Consider the following 25,484-nt stretch of genomic DNA (forward strand, 5'->3'; position numbering starts at 1 on the left):
TATAGAAAAACAAATTATAGAAAAATATAAATAAATCTAATTACAGCAACAAATATATTACAAAATGCAGCTGTTTCCAACAGCTTCTGCTTCTTACCCATCCTTTTCCCTAGAATAAGGTCACAATGCTAGTTTTCATTAAAAATTAAATTAATACCCTGAGTTAAATTGCCTGTAATAATATCACAGACAATTCTAAAATAATGTAGTCAGACATATTAAATGAATGAGTGTACATCTCTTGGGTTTGTAAACATGAATTTACAGTCTAAAATAAAAAAGTAAGATCATCAATGACTCATCTTTATGTAAATAATTTATAATTTTGGAAATTGTTTAGAAGAGCAACATGGCATTATTTTAAAATGCACATCTGACCACCATTTGTATATTATAGTGACATTATAATATAGCAATACCTTTATGATCAATCTGATACAAGACAGAATAATAACTCCTGCCCTTGCCTGGTCCCGTATGTAGTATACTTAAAACATGATTTCATAGTTTATTCTAGAGAAAAGCAATTTATATTGTGGTAAATATTATCTGATTAGGTTGAGATTTTATTATTCGCAACTTTCAGTTGCAGCAGTGCAAGTCCTGTTTCTAGTACCTTCTCAATTTTAGTAATAAGGAAGCTTTATTTTACTTAGAACTCATTAAAGGGCTGAAGCAGAAAATTCTGTCTATAATAGTCAAACCAAAAATTAAGTATTAAATTGCTTTATGGGAAATGTATAGCTCCAGCAACCAGAGTAATGGCCTCTGAAAGGCCACTTTCAAATGGTCTTTCAATTTTTTGTTCATCCAATAGTGTTGCAGCTTTTTACAATGTATGTGACATTCACTTCTTGCACCAAAGAGCCCTTTGGTGCAAGAAGATTTAATACAAGTATTACATGAGTGCTATCGTGGCCTTCGCCATATGCCAAAACAGCCTGTAGCATGTTTTAATGACCCAATTGCCTTCATGCCTTTACAGAGGCATCTGGTTCTCTTTGAATCTTGCTGGTTTGATTTCTTATCACAAAGCCTTCCCTACAAACATGTCATCACTGGCAGGTGAGTGTTGCAGGATGAAACAAGTTGTAATTTCTTATAATTATGCTCCCTGCTTTAGTCAGAATGGCATTTATATAAACCAGCCCCATTAGACTTTATCCTGTCTTTCCAGAATTCTTAGATCTATAGGCGGAACCAGCTGGAATATATGTGTCCTGCACGTTCCCTTTGCTCCTGTGCAGCCTTGTAGAAAGATCATGGTATGGATCCCTGCTGTCTCTGTGCTCACTGTAACCAGAGGAGAGAGACCCCACTGTGCTCAGAAGTCCAAACACACACAACCCCTCCTTCACACAGCAGTGCAGTAGCCGAGCAGTTTGCAGGCTGCTGCGTTTTTCCATTTGTGCTAGTTCACAGAGGTGTTACTGGATGTGTCTCTCTGACCATAGTGAGGCTTTTTGAGATTTTATCCACTGATCTGTGCTGCAGCCTCTCTTACTGCAGCATCTCGACCTTTGTTGACTTTATCCCCACACTTCTCTAAGACTGGAAGAGTGACGGGAAGAGTGCAGGCATAAAGAGTGAAATAATTGTGCTGTCACACAAAGGTCTCAGTCAGAACAAGGCAGGGTTTCAGATGTCCAGCATTTCAAACCAGTATTCATGTCACTTCATCCTATTTCTCAGCACTGTTTTCAGCACAAATCACAGAGTTCTACAAGGGACACACAAAGATTAGAAAAACAGAGGGAAATACATGCCTCTGTGTGAATATCATGGAGATTAGGTGCTGACTTGTGTCTGAAGGACAGAATTTCAGCTAGTGTAAACTGGCCTGATACCATTACTGACATCAGTGAAGCCGCATTATTTACACCAGCTTAGGAGCTAGTTCAGAAGATCCAACCACTGAACATTTCCAGCCAAATAATAAGGGGGCTGCCAGGAGACTGGTTTATGGCTTAAAGATAGTGAGCAGTAAGGATGCCACAAAGATCTAGGTAGTGATTTGTTTAGCTATGAGGGCAAGACTTAGAGCAAAACTGGGCTGAAAACCATTTGCATCCAAAGACTGCTGTCACACCAAATGAGCTACCTAGCAACATAAACAGACTCCCTAGCGCTAATGAATTTAAACACATCATGGATGCATTACCACCTATGGCTCCTTCCCTCCAAATCACCCAGATGAACTGCAACTCAATAAAATGAAGTCAGCAAACATTTCTGAATCTGAAGCTGCATTCAGTGTTCAGATTTTATCATTTTTACCCTGAAGTTCATTGCAAACTGTACCTACTGACACACAATTTCTTTCCCTCAGAACAGATCTTCCTGTCAGTCTTTTCACCTCACTCCTGCCCTGCAAAACCAGCTTTGACATGCAGCAGCATGTTAGTGGAAGGAGATAAAAAGAAGGAGACCTAACAAGAAATCATTTCCCTTTTGACCTGAGATTGTAAATCTTAGGAAGCATACTGGCACTGCGTAAGGTTAATACTACAACAAATAGCACATCACAGCAGCAAATATAAAACACTATCTTTTTGTCTGTCTGTGCATTGAGTGGGCTGAAAGTGTTTCTTTCATATTTCATTTACACCTTGCTGAGTGATGCCATAGGAATGGCAGAAGTTTCATCTCCTCCCACTTCTGCAGCAGCACAATATGTGTAAGAGCAACAGCTCCCACACTAGGAGCTTGAGCCGGATGCTGATCACAGGTTCATTTCTATTTTTCATACATGACATTCTCAGATGCTAGAAGATTTCTCTTATTTTCTTATTAAAGCTTGTTGCAGAAATAACATCTGAGCAAAAAACTACCTGAGAACTTTAATCATGTAAACTAAAAACACTGTGGTTTTCTTCAAAAGTTCTTCATAAGGAAAAATGGGAGACCAAATAAAAATAAAATCTGTTTAGGGAAAATGAAATTAGGAAGACGAGCATTTGAATATAAGATAGACCGTCTCAGGCAAGCAGAAAGGGGTAATGTTTCATATCATTTGTTTATCAGTATATCAGAAACTTTCCAGAGGACTAACTAATAAAATTAATGCTAAACAAGGTCAGCCAGTACCATTCAGAAAAAGAAAACATAGAGGACTTAAGTCATGAGCAAGCCCAAGAGTGCTGCAAGATGCTCAAGGCCATCACTTTGGCTATAGTTTCAAAGATAGATGATAAAGTAATTGAAAAGTCAGTGCTCTTAAGCCAATATGTACTTCAGTCTGAAATCTTCAGAAAGCAAGCAAGATGGCCCGTGAGTTTAGTAATTAGCTCAGATTTTTTTCATTCAAGAGAATCAGTTTGAAATTTGTTAATGTTGGATGTCACTGAGTAGTGATACTTCTACCCGAACCAAGGTGTTCCAGATTTGCCCTGAGTCTGGTTTGTCCATTAGTACAGAAGCATTTCTCACAAGTTACCAGAGAAAACTTCATTAAGTAGCCACAAGCATTTTCGCTGAAGTGACCAAGAGCCAAAGCTACATGTTATTTGAATAACTTACTCCTATATCATGTCCATGTGATATATTTTTCAGCAAACTCTCCACATTACCACTCTACTATAGCGGGGGACCCTCATTTCAAACATAGGTGTCAGTGATCCTTGTCTGTTGTGAGCAGGAGGGATGACATACCTGCCTGTACATTATAATGAAATGATGTTTGTAGAGATAAGTAGCAGAGATAGAAGCTCTGCGAACATTTGGGGTATTCAAAAAATATCACTCCCTCAAATACAATGACAATGAAAATCTCAATGTCTGCATGAGCACTTATCTATACACATAAAAAGTATTCTCTAGGCAAAATGAATATACTTCAGTTAGACACATTTTTCTCTTTTAAATTTTTGTTTAGTCTAAATTAAATTAAAACTAATTTTTAATCAAATTCCCACAAATTTCCTTAATTATAAAATTGCAGGTATTTTCATTATTAAAACCTTTGTTTTCTAACAAATCCTTATATTGGGAAGTTTATCAACACTGAATGTAGGCATCAAAGTCTGGTTTCAATAAATAGTAATTCAAGGGGGAAAAAAAAGTCAGCTGTTTGTCAGAATAGTACCAGCTCAGTTTAGATTTTATCCACATAAGCAAATATTTTTACTCTTCCAAATTATAGTTGAAGTAAGTTTCCAAGCTATTGCAAAGTACTGTATTTAACAAATTACAGAATTAAGAAGGCTCAGAGCTTGTTTTTTCTTTTTCCCAGTCAAAAATACTGCAAATTTAGGAGTCCCACAAACTATAGGAGCCCTAAACTTAGTTTTCAGAAAACGGCATTCTAAAGATAAATTACTCCATTACATTGGTATCATGATCTTTTTCAGAATATAACCACAAAGTTTGTCAGTAGCATTCTGTCTTGCAGAGTTTCAGGGCCTTAACATGCACGGCAATACTCCATTTCTCAGCACGCTGCAGGGGCAGCCACATTTGTTTCATATCTGCAGTGAGAGGTATCTCACAGATCTCATAGCTGTGTTCCAAAAAAAAAGCCCAAGAGCTACTTTGATAGACAGACCTTGAGTCTCGCCTGTAAAAGAGCACTGCTGCACTTCAAGACACATGCATGGCAATACCCTGAAACTTGACTTGCCTAAATCAAAGCCAGATTGCTGACAAATCTGGAACAGAACCAACAGAAGTACATTGCATATTAGTGAAACTTTGAGAGACTGATATGTCTTGTGTCTAGATGTAATGTAATTCCAAAGCCTACAAAGAGTAGTCAGAATTCCCACTGCAGAAATCAGAGAAATTCTATTGATACATACCGTGTGGATTTGAAAGCAGAAGCTGCTACTCAGGTAGCATGGACTTGACCTCCAGAAAAGTTAAGGGTTCCACACCACTCGTGCACTGTGCTACCAAATCCCAGCTATAATGGCTCTTACCTGAGCACACAGAATATCTGGCAATTAAACAGCAACTACCACGTAAGAGTAATTGGCAGCTGCTCATGCTCCCACTAGCAGAACAGACTGGGAAAGGAATCGCACATGACAGGGGTTGGGAACAGGATGATCTTTAATGTCACTTCCAATACAAACCATTCTATGATTCTATGAAGAATTCAAGGACATCTCAGATGAGGAGGCTGGCAAAGACAGTAAAATTAAGTCACTAAGTCAACATGTAAAGAAGCAAAGGGAAAATCTGTGGAAAAAAACATCAAACATTTAAATGGTTAACCAATGTGGAAAATCACTGGTTTGCTCTTATCATTCATTAGACTTTATGGAAATATTGATTATAGCAAGGCTTTTAGAGTTTGATATTTTTAGGCAGAAACAGTTGACAAAAGTTTTGGAGAATAGCAACTTAAGGACCATGAATTAGATGCACTGAAAGCAAATTACTTTAACTCTGTCAAATGATTAAGGCCAGAGCTGAGCCAAATGCTCAGTTGAATCACCAGAGATTTTTGGCTAGTGAATTCACACAAAAAATTGAAAGTGAACATACCAAAGTTGTTTCTGACTTTCAAATGCTCCAATCTGGACATTTCTGCACTACTACAAAATCACTTGGAAAGGTATTAGCTGATATTCCTGATGTTCCAAGATATAAGATCTTTCAGAATTCTTCTAATTTCAACATGAGACAGATGAGAACATAGAGGATAGATTTACCTTACAAGACATGTTAATGTAAACAGCCACAAAATTCATTTCTTAGTCCAGGTGGTGGGAAGGATGCTGCAAAGTCACTGAAGGGCAAATACAATTTGAGAAATAAAAAGCAAATACCTCAAGTGAAAGAGAATAGTTGAAATAAAAATAATCTCAACATGTGAGGTTTGACTTAAGTTCCAATGCTCACATTTCTGACTTATTCCACTTGCAAGCTCTTTTGGTCTTCCTATGTGTTTTCAGCTTCTATAACACAAATGATCCATATCCAAATCAAAGTAAACCTAAAAAAGAGAAGTAGCAATACCCTGCTTAACTCCATTTAATTTTGGGAGCATGATAAATACCCAACTTTCATGTGTTCTTTCCTAAAATAAGCTTAGTGACTAAGGCAAGGAATACATTGTAAATGGGCTGAAACACAATGATCCTTTTAGTAGCTGAATGGAGAATGATACCCATGTGCTTCCTGTGGACTAAAAATCCATTGAAAATGTCACAGAAAAATAAATAAGTGCATGGAAAGGCTGAAATGCACAATAGTATCTAAGACTATAGATAGTCTGTGGTTTCAAAGAATGTTGCTGTTTACAGATTCTTCCAAGTTATGTCTGCTGTCTTGTTTTTGTGACTTTCTCATATCCTTAATGTGTACAAGCATGAAAACAAAAGAAATATATAGCACTGGAAACATCGGTTATATTATTGCATGTACAGTTGACTTAAAAGAAAAAAATAAAACCTTGACAAAGACAGGCAATTTCCCATTAAAATCTTCAGTTTATTTGAAAGCCATTTTTATCATCAATAAAAACAAAATTTCAAGATGTTGTGAACAGCAAGTTTTGTCTTAGCTAATCATCACCTCTTCCCACACCCAGGAACAGCCACAGCAATGGATGGCAATGCAATCTGAAGTTATGATGTTACCATCTGTGCCAGAAAAAATTGTTTAGGAATGTACAAGCCAGAAATGAGATGGCTGTAAATTACTTGCAGGCTTATGATTTCTCTGTAATAATTTACAATTTTGAGAATAAAATCATGTCGTTAGAAAAAAATTATGCACATACTGGCTGAATGGCACATACACAGACACGTGTAGATAGTTCTTGTTTCTCCCATGTTATCCTGTTAAAACATTTGAAGTCAGAAAATGCACAAAGAGTCAAAACATTATAAAAATAAGCATTAAGACCTGCATATTTTAAAAAGAACAGCATGTCCACAGTTTTTGCAAATCAATATTTTTATAAGGAAAAGCATCTTTTCTCCTATATATTGCATTATTTTAACTTAAAATAGATATTCTTTACTTTCATGACATAAATAACTGGAAAACAAAATTAAATCCCTGTACTACAATTTTAAGGTCACTGGCATAAAATGTTTCTTCCATATTCCTAACAGTAATTTCCTGAAAGCTGTTACTAAAATGAGAACAATTGCATAGAGTTTTACAGCATGTGGATGCAAGAGAGCGGCTTATTGGTGTCTAGACACTGTCTTCCATAAAATTCATGGGCCTACGTGCTGCCTCTGAATGCTGCATTTAGCCTTGGGATCTTTGATTTAACTGACAGATGGGCATAATCTCAGCCATTGGTAGCTCCCTCACAGCTAAACAGGTCTTCAGATATACGTGCCAAAACTATTCCAGCTGAGGAAGCAAATTCAGTTCATTACATTTCCTCCAGATCTGGATGTTTTAAGTGGCATCTTAGTAAGGATAGAAACTCTAAGGATAGAAGCCCAACTTTACTCCTCTTGCTGGATCCAGAATCCATTTCTGTTTTGCTTCAGAGACCACTGATGTCACAATTGTTTGAGTTCAGGCTTACATTTCTGAGAGCTATGTTTATAAGAATCTAAAATGGAGTTTAGCCCATAATATTTACCTTTTCTTCTTGGAACAAATGTTAGGCTGGATAAATAACACTTTGTAGTAATATACTCAATCAAGTATAACAAAGTAAATGCTGAAAAAGTAGAGTTATATGGAAGAGCCATGTAGTGGGAAATGACAAGGTACTTTGTTCTGTGACAATCAGATTATAACTCTGAAGATTGTAAAGGTTTATTTTCTTTCTTGCTTAGGTTCATATTTCAAAAACATAAACTCACAGAGGAGACTGTGCATAAAAGAAAAATTTTACATGATTATGCACTCATCAAACTATAATTAACATCAAACACTCCCCCTGTCAGATATTGCAGTGCTGCTGAAGATTAGTAGTTAAGTAGAAACCCAGAAAAGACTTCTTTATTGAAACAGTGATTTTTATATTAACTCTATGAAAACTAGTGATTGAGTAAATAAAATTTCAGTTGTAACACAAAGGTTTGATCTTCACTATTGAAGCCTGAAATAATATTAACAGCAGATGAAGTTTCTCACTAAGTGACTAGGCCGACATTTAAACTTCTTTTGGGTTTGGTTAAGCTGGCAACTGGCTCTGTCGTGGAACCCTACCACATCAAAAGAGATGTAAGGGAGGCCATCCAGCTGCAGCTCCTGCTCCTGCTGCAGGGCCTGAGGCAAGAGAGGTGACTATTCTGATGCACTCACCTCATACGAGGAGCCCTGTTCCCTGCCATGCTCCAGGGCACCCAAAAGAATCTGAAGGGGAATGAAGAGAGAATGAGAATCTGAACAGCAATGCCCAAGACTGATCACATATGGGATCTGAACAAAAAGCTTTTCATATTAGCATTCTATCAACTCAACAGATACCACTTTTTCACAAGCCTGATGGGAATCTGATTGTTGATAACCCCATCTCTGGGGCATCAGAAAGCAGGACACCCTGGACACCCCTGCAAATTACCACTTGTAGACCTTGGGGATCCTTGGGGATCATTTGTCTCCATCCCACAAGCCAGGGCATAACTCAAGTCTTTAGAATTTGTGGCTGCTGAATTCAGGAATTCTTGTTCCAGCAATCACAGATTACATATTATTATTAAATATTATTCTAATATTTGTAACAAAAATAATTTTTACTGCTGTGGCATAGTTTTGATTTCCTTCCAAAATGTTTCCCTACTTCCATGAGTTTTCTATAATGCACATGCACTCATAAAAAAAAAAAAAAAAAAGCACATTCAAAAATTAGAATTTTATAAATGTGGTGAAATTAATTCAGCTCTACCAAGTCTCCTGTGTTCTGTTGCCAGCTCAACAACAACTAACAGCCAGTCTCCTCATCAGTGGTAGACCCGAGGTAGTACAGGCCTCCCACTATAGGCAGAGCCTTGAAATAAATATTTATCATGCAAAGAGAGAAAATAAATTACTTTAAAATGTTTTTCACTAGTCAGGCTCAGTGTGTCATCAAACTCATAAAAATGGATGTTTCTATACAATTACTTGTACTCTGAACTCAACTGCTTCATCTAATAATTGATGCCTCCTACTCGCACATGTTTGCTTAAGTTCTTTAGCCTCTTCTGCTAGGAAGATTGTGAAAACTACACGTGTGGATATGTAGGAGTAGGCATATACATACACATTCAGGACAAGAATGATTATTCAGAATAAATTATTTGGCTCTAAAGGAAATGAATTAGGATGGATAATTCTTAATTCAAATACCTCTAGAACCCCTGAGGAAAACAATATCAGAGTCAATACATGTAAGTGCAATGCCTTTTTTCAAGCATTGTTTCTCAAAATTCATACAGACTGCTTAGCCAGAAAAGAACAAAATTTCTCATCCAGATTTCACTTTATTGTTTTCACTGAAAAGGCTCCCATGATAAAAAATGATGGGTTTATTTTCCAAGCAGCTCCACAGACAACCATCTTAATCTCTTAATTTTGGAAAGACACATCTAAAAAATCTTGAATCTAGAGGTATGAGGGAAGAGAAGGGGATTTCATAATAAAAACTGGGTTTCTCTACATTCATCCTTGACATGACTTTCATTTACACCAGTACATTGACCTTCATTGAAACATTTCTCCCTCTGAACTCAAGTACTGAAACATTATATAAGCACTCATCACATTTCCTGAGGATGGATAAACAGCTTGATTGTATACACAGTCCTTTTTAAAAAGAGCTGCAATGGCCAAATAAAATTACTAAATTTGTGTTCCATGAGTTTCACTTTCAAGGAACGCAATTACTCAATAGCTGCCGTTAAAGCAAATGCACAGGCCTAATTATTTCAATTTAGTTTTGTTCATTGGTCTTATCTGTATTACTCAATATTTTAACAATGTGAAAGCAGCAAGTGTGCCCGGCGTTGAGTAAATACAATAAACAGCAGCCATGCTCTGCCCAGAACGGTGTCTGTGCTCTGCGACAGACACGGCGGACAAAAGGCAGAATCTATCCAAGCGCACGAGGCGACGAAGTGGTGCTTGAAGGTTAAATTTCCCGACACAGGGAAATTCAGTGCTTTAGGCACCTAATTCGGCACCTTCGTCCCCATGGGTGGCTACCAAGCTGTTGTCACCGGGGATGTGTCAGCGCGGGCTGGGGACCGCGGTGCAGCAGGACGCTCCCTCGCTCAAAGGCAATGGCAGTTTGGCGCTGCTCGGGGCGAGCCCCCGGGCCGGGGCAGGAGCTGCCGAGGACGCGGTGCCCCGAGCCGGGCTCAGGCAGGCCCGCAGTGCCGGCTCCGGCACTGAGGTGTCGGCACGGTTCGAGCGGTGCCTGTGGGGCACGGCTGTCGGGGCTCGCAGCCGCAAAGCGCAGGAAGCACTGCGGGGGAAGGGAAGCACTGCGGGGGGAGGAGGGAAGGAGCGCTCTCCCCCTGGTGCTCCGCGACGGGAGCTGCGCTGCGGTCCTGCCCCGCCGCGCCGGCCGTCCCGGACCCCAACCGGCGCCGTCGTGCCCCTCTCCTCCAGGGGCCACATCCCGGCAAAGGAAACGATGCGCATTTTTCAGTCGTGCTCCCTCTCCTCCGTGCCTGATTTTCGGCGTGCCGCGGGAAGGGCTCGCAGAGCCGGGGCCGGGCCGTGCCGGGCCGTGCCGGCGGCACGCGGCCGAGGCGCCGTGCGAGGGCTCGCAGCGCCATCTCGTGGCCGCCGCTGAAGTGGCAGCTGCGCCCCGCGGGCCGGGCAGCGAGCGCCGCTCGAGCGGGGCCGCTCCCAACGCGCGTTTTACCCCGCGAAATATCTTCCGAAACTTTAAATGCTAAGAATGTACTTACCAAGCTCCGCGTTCCTCTGTTTCTGATGAAATCTATTCCTTTTTTCTGGGTTTTTTATTTATTTTTACCCGTGTTATAATTTTATGAATGTGTTTTTCTTTTCCACTCCAAGGAAATGCAAGATCTTTAGTTTCATGTAAGTGCAGCCAACATATACCCAGTTTTAAAACACAGACATATGAAAACCACCAGCTTGTGTGGTCAAAAAGTTTCCTTTGCCTGTTCTTCCTCAAGAGCAGAGCTTTGTGTATATCTTTTCTATATTAGAGAAAAGGGGATGCACATTACAGTCAATTAGAAAAGATGATTGTAACTTTGATCAAGCAACATCTGTTTTAGTTTTCAAACTAAATTTTATTTAATACTAATAAAAATATTTGCTTAGGAAAAAAAGCTTTGCTTTTTTTTAAAAGCACAACATTTTTTTTTTTTAAGCACAAAAATAAGTAGCTAAGATTAGAATTATTAGCAACAATTAATCACTTTGTGGCTATGATTTTGCAAATGGATCAGCAAGGCCTGGAACAAGTAGAGTCACAACCTGAATGTTAGGTCGCTACTTTAGGATAAGGGTAACACAATAATGCCACTTCAATTGGATTGAAGCATGTTTTGATGGACCACATGACTGCACTTTAAGGTGTAGCCTTTGCTGATTTTGTCATCTCAGGTTTCTTCATAGTTTGTGAGTTCAGAAGTTGCAGGTTCCTGCCAGTGGATGTAACTGTGACAGGACAAAACAGAGGCTTGTAGTAATTACACTACTCCCCCTTACAGCCCTTCTGCTACAGAGGGTGGCCTAAACCCAGGTTTACTTCAGGAAATATAGTTTCTGATAGAAGAGGGGGTGCAGAACCAATTGTGTTAAAACAACAGTGATGCAGACAAGGTCAGCTGGGTGAGGGCACATGATTCCAAGTTTGTCCTCAGCACCATAAGCCACACTATTAGTTGGTGGAAAAGAATTAAAACTTTTAGTATTCTCAAACCTTTGGCATCTTCAATAAACATTGTTAAACCTCTACCTGATGGAAAGTGGGAAAAATGGCAGCTGTTTATCTGAACTGACAGCTCCATTGGTAAGCTGATAGGTTTTCCACTCCTCATGAGGTACCAGCCTACTATTGACCTGCACAAACACCTACTCAGTGACTTGCCAGAGCTGTTCTTTTTCTGCACAATAGCTATATATATTGTATATCGGTCAGTAGAATAAAGGTTGTCTGTCTTTGAAGAAATTCTAAAACAGAGCAACACACAAGGATCTGGATGCTTTGATAAAGCATTGAAGAGTTTGCCTGGTGGAAAAAAAATTTACTTACAACATCCCACCATATTTTCTTGGTAACTAAACCGGCCATATTTGAAATTACTAACTCCTGAGCACCAGGAGCACCTACTATTTTAGAAACAGCTTTGTTAAATTCCCCAGAGAACAAGTATTGTGTTGTACATACACCAAGGTGTCACAAGATGGACAAACTTGACTTAGCCTGGGAAGGCAGGCAGCCTGGAATGTACCAGCTGTAAAACCACAGAACTGCAAAAAAGAAAACATGGCCTGCAAAGTACATACTGCATCAGCTGGTATTAAGGCATTAATGAGCTAAAAAAAACCATGATTTCTCAAGTCAGTTTCTACTTTCAATATTCCCTCTTTTTCATTGAACAGTTTTGACAGCCAGATATACCATGCAACACACCATTCGTATTTATGCATTGGATTCATTGAAGGAAAACACTATTAAACTGGTAACATGAAATTATTTTCACTGATAAATCTACAAATGTAGCTATATATAAAATATAGATATGTGCACAGCAGACAGACATGCCTATATGCAATTCATTTATATTGATGTAGCTCAGACATTGTAGTTGTATAAGTCTATCACTGGCATTGCTGATTCACACTGACACCAAAGACTGCAAGAGCAGTACAGTATGGTTAGTGTGCTCATGGAGCTGCAAGGAGTCTGAAGTTCCCAATCTTTCTCCATATGTGCTGCTGTATACTAAGCAGTGTGAAGTATATATTGTCTGAAATTTAATGTCACACTTTCATTCGGATGCAGAATAAAAATTCTTACAGTTCTAAGAGTTTTGCACAGTGTCCTCAGTGCTAAATAATTTCAAGAGTTGAGAGCATAAACTGCTACAGACTAAGCTAAAGAACTAGCCTTGCTAGTTTAAAGTCTAGAACTAACTCTCATTCTCAGTGGATTGATAAAGAGGTGATCATGTAAGTAACCCTGTCAAATGAGTTTCACAGGGAAGTTATTTTGAGAAGATTTTCAAAGATAAATTTGAGGATATAGCAATCTACTCCCTGGCAGTTCAAAAATGAAAGACACAAAAATAGCAAGTTAAATTTGTTAACTATGCTATTTGTGGGTCTCATCATCCCCATGGTAATACCATTCAGTTACAGAGATGTAATATACATATATGTGTGTATATATATATATATATATGTATGTGTGTGTGTGTGTGCATAAATCATATCTATGTACATTATATATTCTTGCTCATACTTTTGTACCACAAAATAATTTGAGATCACTGCACCTATCCTTTTTATACCAATATGACGTTCTTATAGAAAACATAGGCTTCTCTCTATAGTTCTTTATCTCACTGAATGCATACATGTCTGAAAGATTTTCAGGATTAGGGCCAATATGCCATTTTAGCAGCAATGTGCTATCACACATGGCAAGCAGATCAGCAACTGAATGCTATAATGGCCTTTTGAGCAAGGGGCTGACTCAGCCTCTTCCGCAGCCTGTTGTAGAGGGTTTGCAGTCCAACACCATATTCTCCATTCTGGTGCACCATTCCAGTGGTGACAGGTTTCTGGGTGACTGTTCTGTGGCTCATGATCATCTGGAAGCTGGCAGAAAGAAGTGTAAAGAAGCTCTGCTCTGCAAATAACATGCTGCAAAAAGAAGCCGACGTGAGCAGGGAGTGTAAATAAGATGGGGAGGAGAAGAATGTCTGCCAAAAACAACATGAGGCTTTAAAGGTCTGGTTTCACTTCTAAAAAGTCCAAGCCCTAGCTTCTCCACCTCTAGCTGTACCAAATTCAGTCACAGCTGATCCCTCTTACTCTGTTCTTTCTCACACATCAATCTCTAAAAATATCGCACATCTTTTTGAAGCTTTTAACAAAAGGGTAGTCAATGTGATTTGAAATAAGCTGAGAAACACCATCTTCTTCATACCAGTGCCACTGTCATTCCCAGCACACAGGACAGTGCCCCGTGATTAGTAACATCTTGCTAGATGGAAATATGGACAAGTCAAAAATGTTATCTTCAGTAATTCAGATGCTCAGCTTTTAGGCCTTGTTTTCTCTTAAAATGCTCTGAAAGCTCTGTTCTTGTTTATTTTTTGAAGTGGATATGAACAGTTTATGCAATCAAACAACAACTGGACCCTGGAAACGAACACAAGAAGAATGACACTCTGTCACATATGTGACAGAATCAGCTCCAGTACCTTACCACACTCTGGAGCATCAGTATGAGTTGTGACATAGCATTTATCTCCTTCTGTATCCTTTCTATTTTCAAGGAATCTAATTGTTCAGATTATCTCTAGGTGAGATTTCGGTGTATCATCTGCATAATTTAGAATGTCCTCTGATTTGTTTGGATAATTGCCAGGCTTCCCAAAACCTCCTGCACGTACATTTATGAAACACCAAGAAATAGAAATATCATATAGACTGTGTATACTTCCCATTACAGACATCTAAATGAGACCAGCTGTCCAGCAAATAAGGGCTGAAAAGAGAGTACTACAACTTGAGCCTGAAATGCTGAGAAGTGTGGGAGACCCAGTGTCACTGTGACTCTGGGAGGAACTGCCACAGAGAAACCTTCTGGCACGGCAGGAAGCAAGGGGGAACAGCAAAAGCTAGACTGTTTCAGTAGAAGATGCCATATAATTAAGTACTTTTATAATGTCAACAAGCAAGTTTGAAGTTTGAAGGCCTAATTTTTGTAGAAACAAATACATCTGCTGCTTTCAGTGGGGGAGCTAGCAGGAACCACTGTGCTGATCCTCTGGGGATAAAGTTCACATGCCTCTTATCTTGTTGAATCTTCCCTGGCTACCAAAATAAGTATTAAGACTTCTGCATAACAATTTTCCCTCAAACATTCCTGAAATTCTATTACACCCTGCAGATATTATAGGCATTGGAACTAGAAATTTAACAGCTGAGAAATCTTACAGATCTAGGCAGTCACCCTTCATTTCATGACTGGATTGCTCAGCACCTACATGGAGACTTAGAGAAAGAAAAGAGACCCAGAGGGAAGATGAAATTTTAGATACTTTAACCATTGAGATAGTCTGCCATTTTCGCTGCTGCTTTAGTAATTTTGTATTTCTGCCTATGTCGCTGTTCTGCACCTTTGGCTCTGACTGCTAGAAAACTGTGCTAAATAAAACACCATTTTTTCTGGCATCCTACTTGCACTGGTTTTATCTAACTGTTTTTATGTGACAATAAATATCTTCCCTGTTTTTCATAACTTCTTGGACTGTAAGGGTCATATCACTGACAGGGATGCTTTCTGATTTTGTAGATTGGCAAAACAGTTCATCAATATCTCAGTTCTACTTCAAGAGTCTTCTGAGAACACAGCAGGCACCAGACCCCACTACAATGTTTTGCAAGAATGATAGCTAAATAATTTGCAATGTCCTATGGTGTTCAGTCTTTCCTACAAGCTATTAATTTGCAACTCTCAATTGCCTCAAATATTAATGAGTGGTCTGGGTAACCATATATCCTGTCCAGCCAGGATTTCATCACCCACAGACAGAAGAGAGCTCAGTCCTTCAAAATAAACTACGGCTGCCCATGCCTAGTGCTTAGGTCATTAGGAGGAAATGGGTTTGTAACTTGTGCAGAAGGTAACTGCTTCATCTCAGAGGTACAGCATAAGAGAAAACATGCCACTGTTTGGATCAAGATTCATTTTGTAGAGCTACAAGCACCACCAAAAAAAGTACAGAAAGTACATGATGAAGGATGAGAAGCAGGGCTTGACACACATGATGAATATGGATCAGGCTGACTTGCGTGGCCTGAGTTCACAGGGTAAGTCACAGAATACAGCCAACCTTGTTACTATAGATAGGCAGAGGAATCTTCTGAAATATTTGGCAAAAGACTGCCAGATCACTTAAAAGACAGATTAAATTTCTGAAAGCTTCCAGAGTCATAGTGCCTATTTAATAGACCTTTTTTTCAGGATGTACCTTCTTTCGGGCATTTTGTTGGTTTTCCTCTTTTGTAAAGGTAATGCTACTCTAAAACCCACTGTGATTCTCTACTTTTGCATAATTTGCCTGCTGAATCTCCCTGAAATACAGCAGGCTATAATGAAACCTATTACCCTTTAGAGACAACATTGAGCAGATGAGCAAAAGGTGACAAGTTATCTTTATTGCACTGCTATGTTACTCACTCATGCCAATTAGTCTTTACTGGATTCATTTGGTGCAATAATATAAAGTGCATGGCATGGAACACATGAAGTCTATCTCTTAGACACAGTTCAGGAAGTTCTTATTATTTTCCTAATGAAATTTCAGATAATGTCATGAACATCATTATTAGTAGCATCTCAGGGATGGAGCATATAAATGACTTTGCTTTGAATCCTGTGCAGTTATTCCTAAATCCCTTTTATTTTAAAGAAAAGGGGATTCAAAAAAATAAGGAGGAATGTTATCCTGAGTTGATTGCAAGGTGATAGTGTTCATGAATACCACCCATTGTGTCAAATGACTCACACATCTGTCAGGTGTGCCTCATTAGCCCACAGAAAGCCTTTGTACATGTTGTGTCCTATTAAAAAAAAAAAAAAATTGCATTGTCTCTTGATGTCAATCATTCTGATGGATGGGCCCAAGGTGTTAATGAGTAAGTTTTAAAAAATATTTATTCTCTGCCAAGTCTCTGCATCACGTCAGTAGGCACTAGGCTAGGCAGTTGGAAGTAAAAGAATATTTAGAAAGGACAGCTCTTCTTGTGACTCATTAAAAAAAAAAAACGCAGTGTATGTTTTTGAGTTCTCTTTACCAATTCTCTTAAGCCCTTTGTGGGCTTTTATAAACACGATTTAACAACATTGTATCAGTTTACCTAAAACAGATTAACTCCAAGTGACTTTGATACTTCTTCTGTTACACTTGCCTTACATTTTGGTAAGTGTAAAGTCTTGAATCAATGAGCCAAATTCTCGAGTTACTCCAGATTTTTTTTCTGGGTAACTAAGACAGACATCTTAACACATTCTGTTTAGTACGTGTCATGCCACACTTTCAATTTTATTCTGCCATGGAAATAGTACAACACAAAAGTCTCTAACTGTGAGATACAAGAATTGTCGATTGAGGGGAATAAAGTGTGACTCGCAGTTTCTCAGAATTAAACTCAGAAGAGACTGCTTTGACTGTCCTGTTGGATTTCCTGCAGAGCAGATCCCAGCATGCTTCTCATATTTCTCTCTACTTACAGCGTATCTTCCAAAGAAGTACACTGTCTTCCTTGCAAGATTGTAGATTGTGGTGCGCTCTCTCAATAATTTGTTCTGTTGATTACCAGCTCCAAGTAAAAATAGAATTTCTAGAGATTGGATTATTTATGTCTTTGTTTGTTCCTCTAAGGATCTACTTACAATTACCTAAAACCTAAAGATGGATAAAGTGATGGCACCTTTTGAGTTGGGGTGAAATGTTTGTTTTTCAGCATAGAATTTCAAATTATTTCATTCTGATCGGTTCTATAGCCATAGGACGTTTTTTCTTCTAAGTTTTAATAAGAAAAAGTACACTTAAAGTATAATCTATCTCAATCATTTTCATCCAAGTGTGAAACTATTGAAAGGGATAATGAAACAGTCATTCTTTTTATTAACTGTCTTCTGCACTTATTTTTTTTAATATTCATGTTCTGTAAAGAAAATAAACACATGTATTTCAAAATATATACTGAATAATGATTCTGATTATCTTCCTTTTTTTTTTTTCATGGCATGAGGTTTCTGGAGAACCTCTGACTAAAAGAGAAAATCAGTTAACCTCAGAACTGGCTTTCTTGCAGTTTTCTTATTAGTGAAGCAATTGAATATGCTTGTTTTATATGGTTGAGTTGAGTCATCTATGTCATAACACACACCATTGTTCAGTGCATGTGTGATCTGAAAGAAATAATGTTTTTAAGAATGTTTAAAATGCAGATAGATCAGTGTCTGAACTGAAGATATATACATATATAATCAGAGAAAAAATTATAAAATAAATTATTTTTCATTTTCATGTCTACAATTTCTGGTTTTAGGCAATTTGACAATAGATATTGGTTTTCAGCATTAAAAATTATAAAGGGACTACTTAGAACAAGATAGCAAATATTTTTTCCATTTATGAAAGAAAATTGAGATTTAGAGAAATTTTCTCATTATGACTCTGGATGAAGGGAGTCAAAACTTGAAAATGTATAGAAACAGTGAACTGAAAACTAAAGTATAGGTATCTTTTGTTTTATTTTTATTTCAGTTTCTTTTCTCTTACTACATTAGCTTAAAAATTAAAATAAAACAGCTCTAAAAACTGGAAATCTAATCTGGAAATCAGATTTTCTTTATATAATGCAACATAGACCATGTCACCAGTATTACTCCTGGAAGCTTAAAATAAAAACTGTATTTTAAAAATATTTTCCTATCATTCTACAGGCTTCAAAAAAAAAAAAAGTTCAGGTTTTCAGTCTCGTTTCTGTCATATTAATGTTTCTAATTGTTACCAAATGGAGTAGATTAGTTTTTTCTCTGAAGAGCATATGTTAATGCCAAGCCCTGGGTTGATTGACAGCAATGATGATCAAAGATGCCACCTAAATTGCTTTTCTATTCTTATTGCTAGTGTATTTCCCAAGGGACTCAAACCAAAGACTCAAGCTACATACCAGAATCAGCAACACTGAAAGAAGCACTGAAAATGTTTCAGAGCAGACCTCAACTAGTGAAACTTGGCAGTGCTCCACTGACTTCTTGTTTTCACTCCTTCTCCTTCTGTCTCGCTTGTGCTTATGTGTGGGCTGCTGCCCTGCCTTAGACATTTTTTGAGGAACAGGCTCACAGCAAGCAAAGCAGATAGATTAAATAGGTAGAAACTTCTGAGCAACCTACAAGAGATTCAACAACAACCTAAAAATAAAAGTGGTACAAAATAATAACGTTTGTTTGTGCCAGAACAGTAAGCTAAATTCTCAACTGCTATAAACAAGGATAAGTCTATTGCTGGAAATGGAGCTAGACCAGTTGACATTACAATTTACTTTTATTTACTCCAAAGGACTTGCACTGGCTAATGAAGATCTTGCATATTTTATTGAATTAATCAAAATTATGGCTACTGTTTGTTAGTTCTGTTCTAAGAAGAGATGAAAAATCTCTCTGAAACCTAATTCTTATCTTTGTAATGGTGCAATAAATAATCAGTAGTACAACTTTAAATAATGTCAGCATAAAATTAGTAGGAATGAGAGAAATTCCAGCACAGGAAAAATGGGATCTCATGGACTTAAGCAAAAGTATCAGGACTTAACGGATCTTAAAAGTTATGGCATGGGAGTCTGTAACACCAACTGACTAGATAGCTCTATTTTTAAACTGTAATGAAAAGGTACTGTTTTTTCTGTTGAGAGAGGGAAAGGGTGATATCTAAGAACCAGCAACAATGTCATTGTGGCTTCATTACCCAGTGTTTTCTTGAAACCACAATAAGGGCTTTTTAACTTGGCTCCCAAAACTGACCCTGTCTGTGTGAGCAGTAGCAGTGTTGAACAAATGAGGGTGGATATTTGTTCTCTTTTCTGCAATCTGAATTCTAATCATTGGCACAAGTGATTTTGTGTATTATGTGCCTACAAGTCAATGAAAGAAATAAGAAATCTTGTAAAACACAAAAAGTGGAAGATTTTAAACCAAAAGTTCTCTGTCACTATATCTTCTTCCTTTTGCTTTCTCTTCAATCTGATTTTAGAACTAATTCTTGCACAAGAGCATCTTACAGTTTTGGTCTTTGCTATTTATAAATTAAAAATAAAATTAACTGAAAGCAAAGAGCTATCTTTGAGAAAGAAGAAAGTTATATACTCAAAAGGTTAAGGTAAGGTATAACTTCAAAAGAAGTAAAATCTTTAAAAACAAAAAAAAAAAAATATGCACATGCTATTTGACTTGGGACCCTGCAGTTCAACCCTTTCTTCAGAATACCAGGTGAGGTTCAAATTGAGCAAGTCTCAGCTAGAGTTTCAGCAAGTCCAGACGCACCATGAGCTGATGAGCTCATTAGTCCAGTCTGAGAGAAAAAGCAGATGGTAGACCATGATCTGATGTTGTTATGTTGTTCTAGATGCTGGAGGCAGTTAGTTGCAATTCTAGGGAGGTATCTCTTTGTTTCATGCAGAAATTCTTGGCACAGACAGTAAGATGGCAGGGATAAGTGCATTCATTTTTTCATCAGCATTTGTGATCTTGGAATCAAAGTATCACAGAAATGAAATTATCACCCTAACTGAGACTCAGTTTAAATGGTCCTAAAGCAAACCTTAGTCTCAGCTTTGCTCAAAATTTTCAAGAACTTGAGATTTATCCCAGATGACCAGAAATTCTTTAACAGGAAGCATATAAGGAAGTTGCCTGTTACTCATCCACAGAAATGGAATTTGACTCCCCAGCTTGCTGGAGTTGAAATGAAGAGATTTCCATGTCATAGTGGTTTAAACCAACTAAATATAGGATGTAACCGTTCTGTATAGCAGATGTTATATCAACAGGCAAGCTGCATGACAGAAGGTTTGAGTCACTTGGAGGGTAAAGATCTAATTGCAGTTGGTTGTGCTATAGATATTTTTAAAAAATAAGAAAAATTGTAAAACTAGAAAGGCAGATGAGCAGAAGGGAGGGAATATATCACAACATATATCAATGAAACTGGGCATTTTGCTGGGCTGCAGTGGAAACAATATTTTAATCCCAGTATTGTGGGACAGGGAACCATCAGTTGCTGAGCTCCTTGAAACTGATTCTGTAATAACAAGTTTAGAAAACTAAACTTTAACAATTGAAATAAATTAGTCAAAGGAATACAGGGTATGTACTATAGCACTTCAGTTTAACTTGGCACTTCTAACTAGGAAAGTAAAATTAATTTTGAGATAACTGACAGTGGTAGCAATAGATGGGATGTGAGGAAACAAAAGTATCGAGTTAAAGCTGATATGAGATTATAGACTTCAACTATTGAACTAGTGTTCATTCTCTGATAAAGAAAAAATACTAAGCACAAGGTCAGATAAGAGTAAAGGAGGCAGAATATTCAAAGAAGATTGCCTACTAAAGATGTTTCACAACATCAGTGGCTACACCTGAGAGAATGAAAATGCTAGTAGGAGAACAAGGCATCTAAGTGCCAAGAAAATCACCCAATTCAGAGGACAGTGGTAAGAATCCTGTGGAGATTTTAGCAAAATAACAGAAAATAAGCCTCACTATAACTTGTCTATTGTTGTCTGCCTATTTAATTTTTCCCCAGTGAACTCCATTTCTTAACCCATAAGAAGTTATGAAGTCTTTATTCCTGCTCTTGGCACATCTTATATAAAAAAAAAAAAACAGTTGCAGTTACCTTTGGTTACAAATGAAGTTGCAGCCCTCATGTTCAAATCGGGTTTCTGATCTGAAATGTGAGTCCAAATTAACAACATCAGAGTTAGAGAAAATTAAAGCACCATTACCAATGTTATTTAAATGTAAAAATATACATTATACAAACATCAATGTATGTACACAGCAAAGAGAGAAAATTGAATACATAAATTTTTGCCATTCTAAAAGAAAGAGATGGCATCACTGCTTCCAGTGATAAATGAAGATAAAAAAACCCAGAGAATCTGATACAGAAAAATCATCTAGAGTTAAAAAATACCTTATATCATTCAACAGTTTATATCATTCAAAGGAGATAAAAATCCAAGTGTGAATTTAAAATCAATCCATCTTTGATAATAGAAACCAGTGTTTAAAAAAGGAAACCGCCAATATCTCACATTAAACAAGTGTGGTGAGAAAACCTAGGCATACAAATATCTGCAGAGATCTTGAGATCTAATAATAGAAAAATAATGGAAATCTACTAATGGAAAATTATTTGGGCTTTTTATAAAGCAATCAAGATTAATAAGTCAGCTGTGTATATAGTGTTAAGAAAATCTTAGAATTTCTGGTAAAAACATAGGGGTTTAGGTTATTTTATTCCTACATTATTAATGAGAATCAGAGCATAGAATCATACAATTGTTTAGGTTGGAAGGGACCTGAAAAAAATCATCTAATTTTGACCCATATTACAGGGGCAGGGACACCTTCCTCCAGACCAAGTTGCTCAGAGTCCCATCCAACCTGGCCTTGAACACTTCCAGGGCTGGGGCAGCTACACCTTCCCTAGACAACCTTTTCCAGTGCCTCACCACCTCCACAGTAAAGAATTTCCTCCTAATATCTAATCTAAACCTACTCTCTTTCAGTGGAAGCCATTCCCCCTTGTCTTGTCACTCCAGACCCATGAAAAAAGCCTCTTTCTATTTGTCATGGAGGCTCTCTTCAGGTACTGTGAGGCTGCAAATAAGTCACCCCAAAGCCTTCTCTTCTGCAGGCTTAACAATCCCAATTCTCTCTACCTTTCCTTGCAGAAGAGTTCTCTATCCCTCTGGCCATCTTGGTGACCTCCTCTGGAGTCACTCCAGCAGCTCCATGTCCTTCCTGTACTGGCCCCCCCAGAGCTGATGCAGCCCTGCAGGTGGCTCTCAGCAGAGCAGAGCAGAGGGGCAGAATCCCCTCCCTGGCCCTGCTGCCCACGCTGCTTTGGATGCAGCCCAGGACACGTTTGCTCTCTGGGCTGGGAGTGCCCATGGCTGGCTCATGTCCAGCCTCTACCCACAGCACCCCAAGTCCTTCTGGGCAGGGCTGCTCTGGTCTGTCCATCCCCATGGGGTACTGGTACTGGGGGTTTGCCCAACCCAGGTGCAGCACCAGCACTTGGTCTTGTTAAAACCCATGAGATTCCCATATTCTCTTATTTATTCTTGCTTTTTAAAAACTGACGATTTTGCTTTTTCACCTATTTTACTTCCACCTAATGCTAGACATGCATGACAGATTTTTTTTTTTTTTTCCTGACATGTCTATTCAAAATTTTAATACATGTCCAGGCACTCACACCTTCTCTGGTGATTCAGCCTCTTTATACCAATGACTTTCTTTTACTGATGCTGCTGTAAAATAACCCAAAAAATCCAGGCTCAAATCAACTCAAAAATGTACACTTGTCCAATAAATGTTAAAACAGTTCAAAATGTTAAAACTTATTCCAAAGGGCAATTCCCTTGGTTTTTTGTCATTGTCTTTGTTCTGCATTCCTGAATAATTTGTAAAAGGTAATTATCTAAACAGCACCCCTTAATCAAATGTTACGTTCAGGATATTCTAATGTGTTATATTTAATAGAATTCAAGACAGTTCATAAAAGTGGAGAGAAAAGTAGTGATTGGTAAAGGCAAGAAGTCAGCAATGAAAACCTCAGACTACCAAAGGGGAAAGATTACTGCTCACTGAAAACCTCTCTTCCTGAGCTGGCATGTACCTGCAGAAAAATAAAAGTAACAAATAAATAAAAACATTATTATGAGGCCTCCATGAGAAAAGGAAACTTGCAGGCATTAAGAAATTAGCCAACATAGGAGAAGAGCTTGAAGTGATTTCAACAAAGGAAGTCTCAGCTCTATTCAGCTGTACTATCTCTTCCCAAGGAGAAAAGGCAGTCTTGTGTCAGTCATTAGGACTTTAATGGAAGGACATGACTGTAAGACTTTTATTGCAATAACTAGAGAAATACAAATTGTGTTTAGACTTGCCTGGCAACTTGGCTTGATCCAATCCTTGAAGGTTGCAGTGTATTTATTACGAGGGATTTCAATGCAACCTAAACCAGTTAAGCATGAGTCACAACTGATGTTGCACGTTTTTATTCTAATATATTGGAAATTTCAGGTAACACAAAGCTTCTCTGTCACTTTTGGATCATGTAATTAGCCAGGAACTATAACCAGGGCACTCAGTAGTGCATGGTATGTATCCTTGGTATGGATATTGTGAGCTGTGGGATAAGGTCAGACTGGCAAATTTGGAAAAATCTTAGTGCATTTTGCAGCATACCAGGAAGAGCTCCAGAATTTACTGGATTTGCACTCATATCACAGAACCATGGTTCCTTCTTGCTTCTTTCTTGCCCTGTGTTATACTCAGTGAATAAAGGAATGAATGACAGCTCTTCCCCTTCCCTCCTCTCTCCCACCCACTTTGCCTTCACTTGCTGATAGCAAGATGCATTCTCTCTTGAATCATAGCCACCCTATAAAAACACCGTCAGGTTCTGTGGACAAAAATAGAACTTTGTAAATTGTTTTCGTGTAAGAGGGTAACTGAATCATCACTGGTATCTGTAGATATGGGAATTCATACCCTATAAAAAAACCTTAATAGTTTCTCCTCAATCTAGTTTTCTTGGCATTATTCAAACACACACAGTTTTTTATTAAAAAGATTTACTGATTTCAAGGTATTTTTAGCATCTGAAATGACCTCCCAGTAGATATACTATTGTCATAAATGCAGGTTAATCTTCAGAATAACTTGAGGAGCTCATATTTCTGAGGAAGCTTTTTTCCACCAGACTTCCATATTCTTCTCCAACTCTTCATCTCTATCCAATCCTTATCTAGACTACAGCTTTTATGAGGTCCTTAGATTTGTCTCATTGCCATCATTTTAACTCTTTTCCAGTTTATCCCTAGTCTTTCTCTCATACAAAACCACTCTGAGCACAAACAATCTAACATTCTTCTGCTACTGCTGTACAGCATTCAGGCAATATCAGTGTTTCATAGAACTGATTGCTTGGCTAGTAGCTGCCTCCCCAAAAGATTTGACCAAAATTTCTTCCAAATACTTTGATTTATTCCCATTCACATTTCATAGCTTCACATTCATTAGCTTCACATTTCATACAATAGTTTTGAGCAAGCTTGAGCAGAAAATATAAAGACAGAAGAATTACTTACCTGATCTGCTATGTTCTCTAAAAGATAAGCTTTACTGTAAAGCACAAAAGGTTTTTTGTCATTAATCTCTGTTTCTACAAGTTTGGCTTGAGTTAAGAATGTGCATTTCAGAAGAATAAACTTCTGAGAGCTTGTTTTTGTATTTTTCTCTGTGTGTCCTTCCCATGGCTTTGATTCTCCTCTATGGCAGAATCACAAAGTAAACATTCATAATCAGATTACACAGCCCAGTGATTCTGAATATTACCTGATTACTTCACTTCCCAGGCTGAGGGTACACAATGACATCCTTCAAAACTAATTGAGAAGTACAGATAAAAAGACAGTCAGAAATACTTGGAAGTGGGGATAACTTTTACTGGAAAAAATCCTGGAAAACAATTTTCTAATATGTATACCAGAATTATATGGTTGCCCTTCAGACACCAAGGAATAAACACATTCACCAAACTTGATGTTTT

The 25,484-nt window shown here is 38.0% G+C and overlaps 1 protein-coding gene and 1 long non-coding RNA gene across 3 annotated transcripts in view; both read right to left on the reverse strand.

The window, feature by feature from the left end:
* Window positions 1-13,697, reverse strand: part of LOC115495539 (uncharacterized) — a 131,855-nt gene extending 118,158 nt beyond the window's left edge. The window contains exons 1-2 of the mRNA XM_072930650.1: window positions 13,566-13,697; window positions 4,797-10,801 (exon numbers count right to left, since the gene is read on the reverse strand). Of these exons, the coding sequence (XP_072786751.1) occupies window positions 10,115-10,801; window positions 13,566-13,697 (819 nt within the window). The 3' untranslated portion in view covers window positions 4,797-10,114. The remainder of the gene's footprint in view (window positions 1-4,796; window positions 10,802-13,565) is intronic.
* Window positions 13,698-23,077: 9,380 nt separating this feature from the next.
* Window positions 23,078-25,484, reverse strand: part of LOC101234101 (uncharacterized) — a 43,437-nt gene continuing 41,030 nt past the window's right edge. The window contains exons 7-8 of one of the 2 annotated variants that reach the window (XR_012056381.1): window positions 25,024-25,057; window positions 23,078-23,885 (exon numbers count right to left, since the gene is read on the reverse strand). This is a non-coding gene — a long non-coding RNA (uncharacterized lncRNA). The remainder of the gene's footprint in view (window positions 23,886-25,023; window positions 25,058-25,484) is intronic. The other variant, XR_012056383.1, reaches the window with a different exon arrangement.

The sequence above is a fragment of the Taeniopygia guttata genome, chromosome 5 (assembly GCF_048771995.1).
Source record: "Taeniopygia guttata chromosome 5, bTaeGut7.mat, whole genome shotgun sequence".
Lineage (NCBI taxonomy): Eukaryota > Metazoa > Chordata > Aves > Passeriformes > Estrildidae > Taeniopygia > Taeniopygia guttata.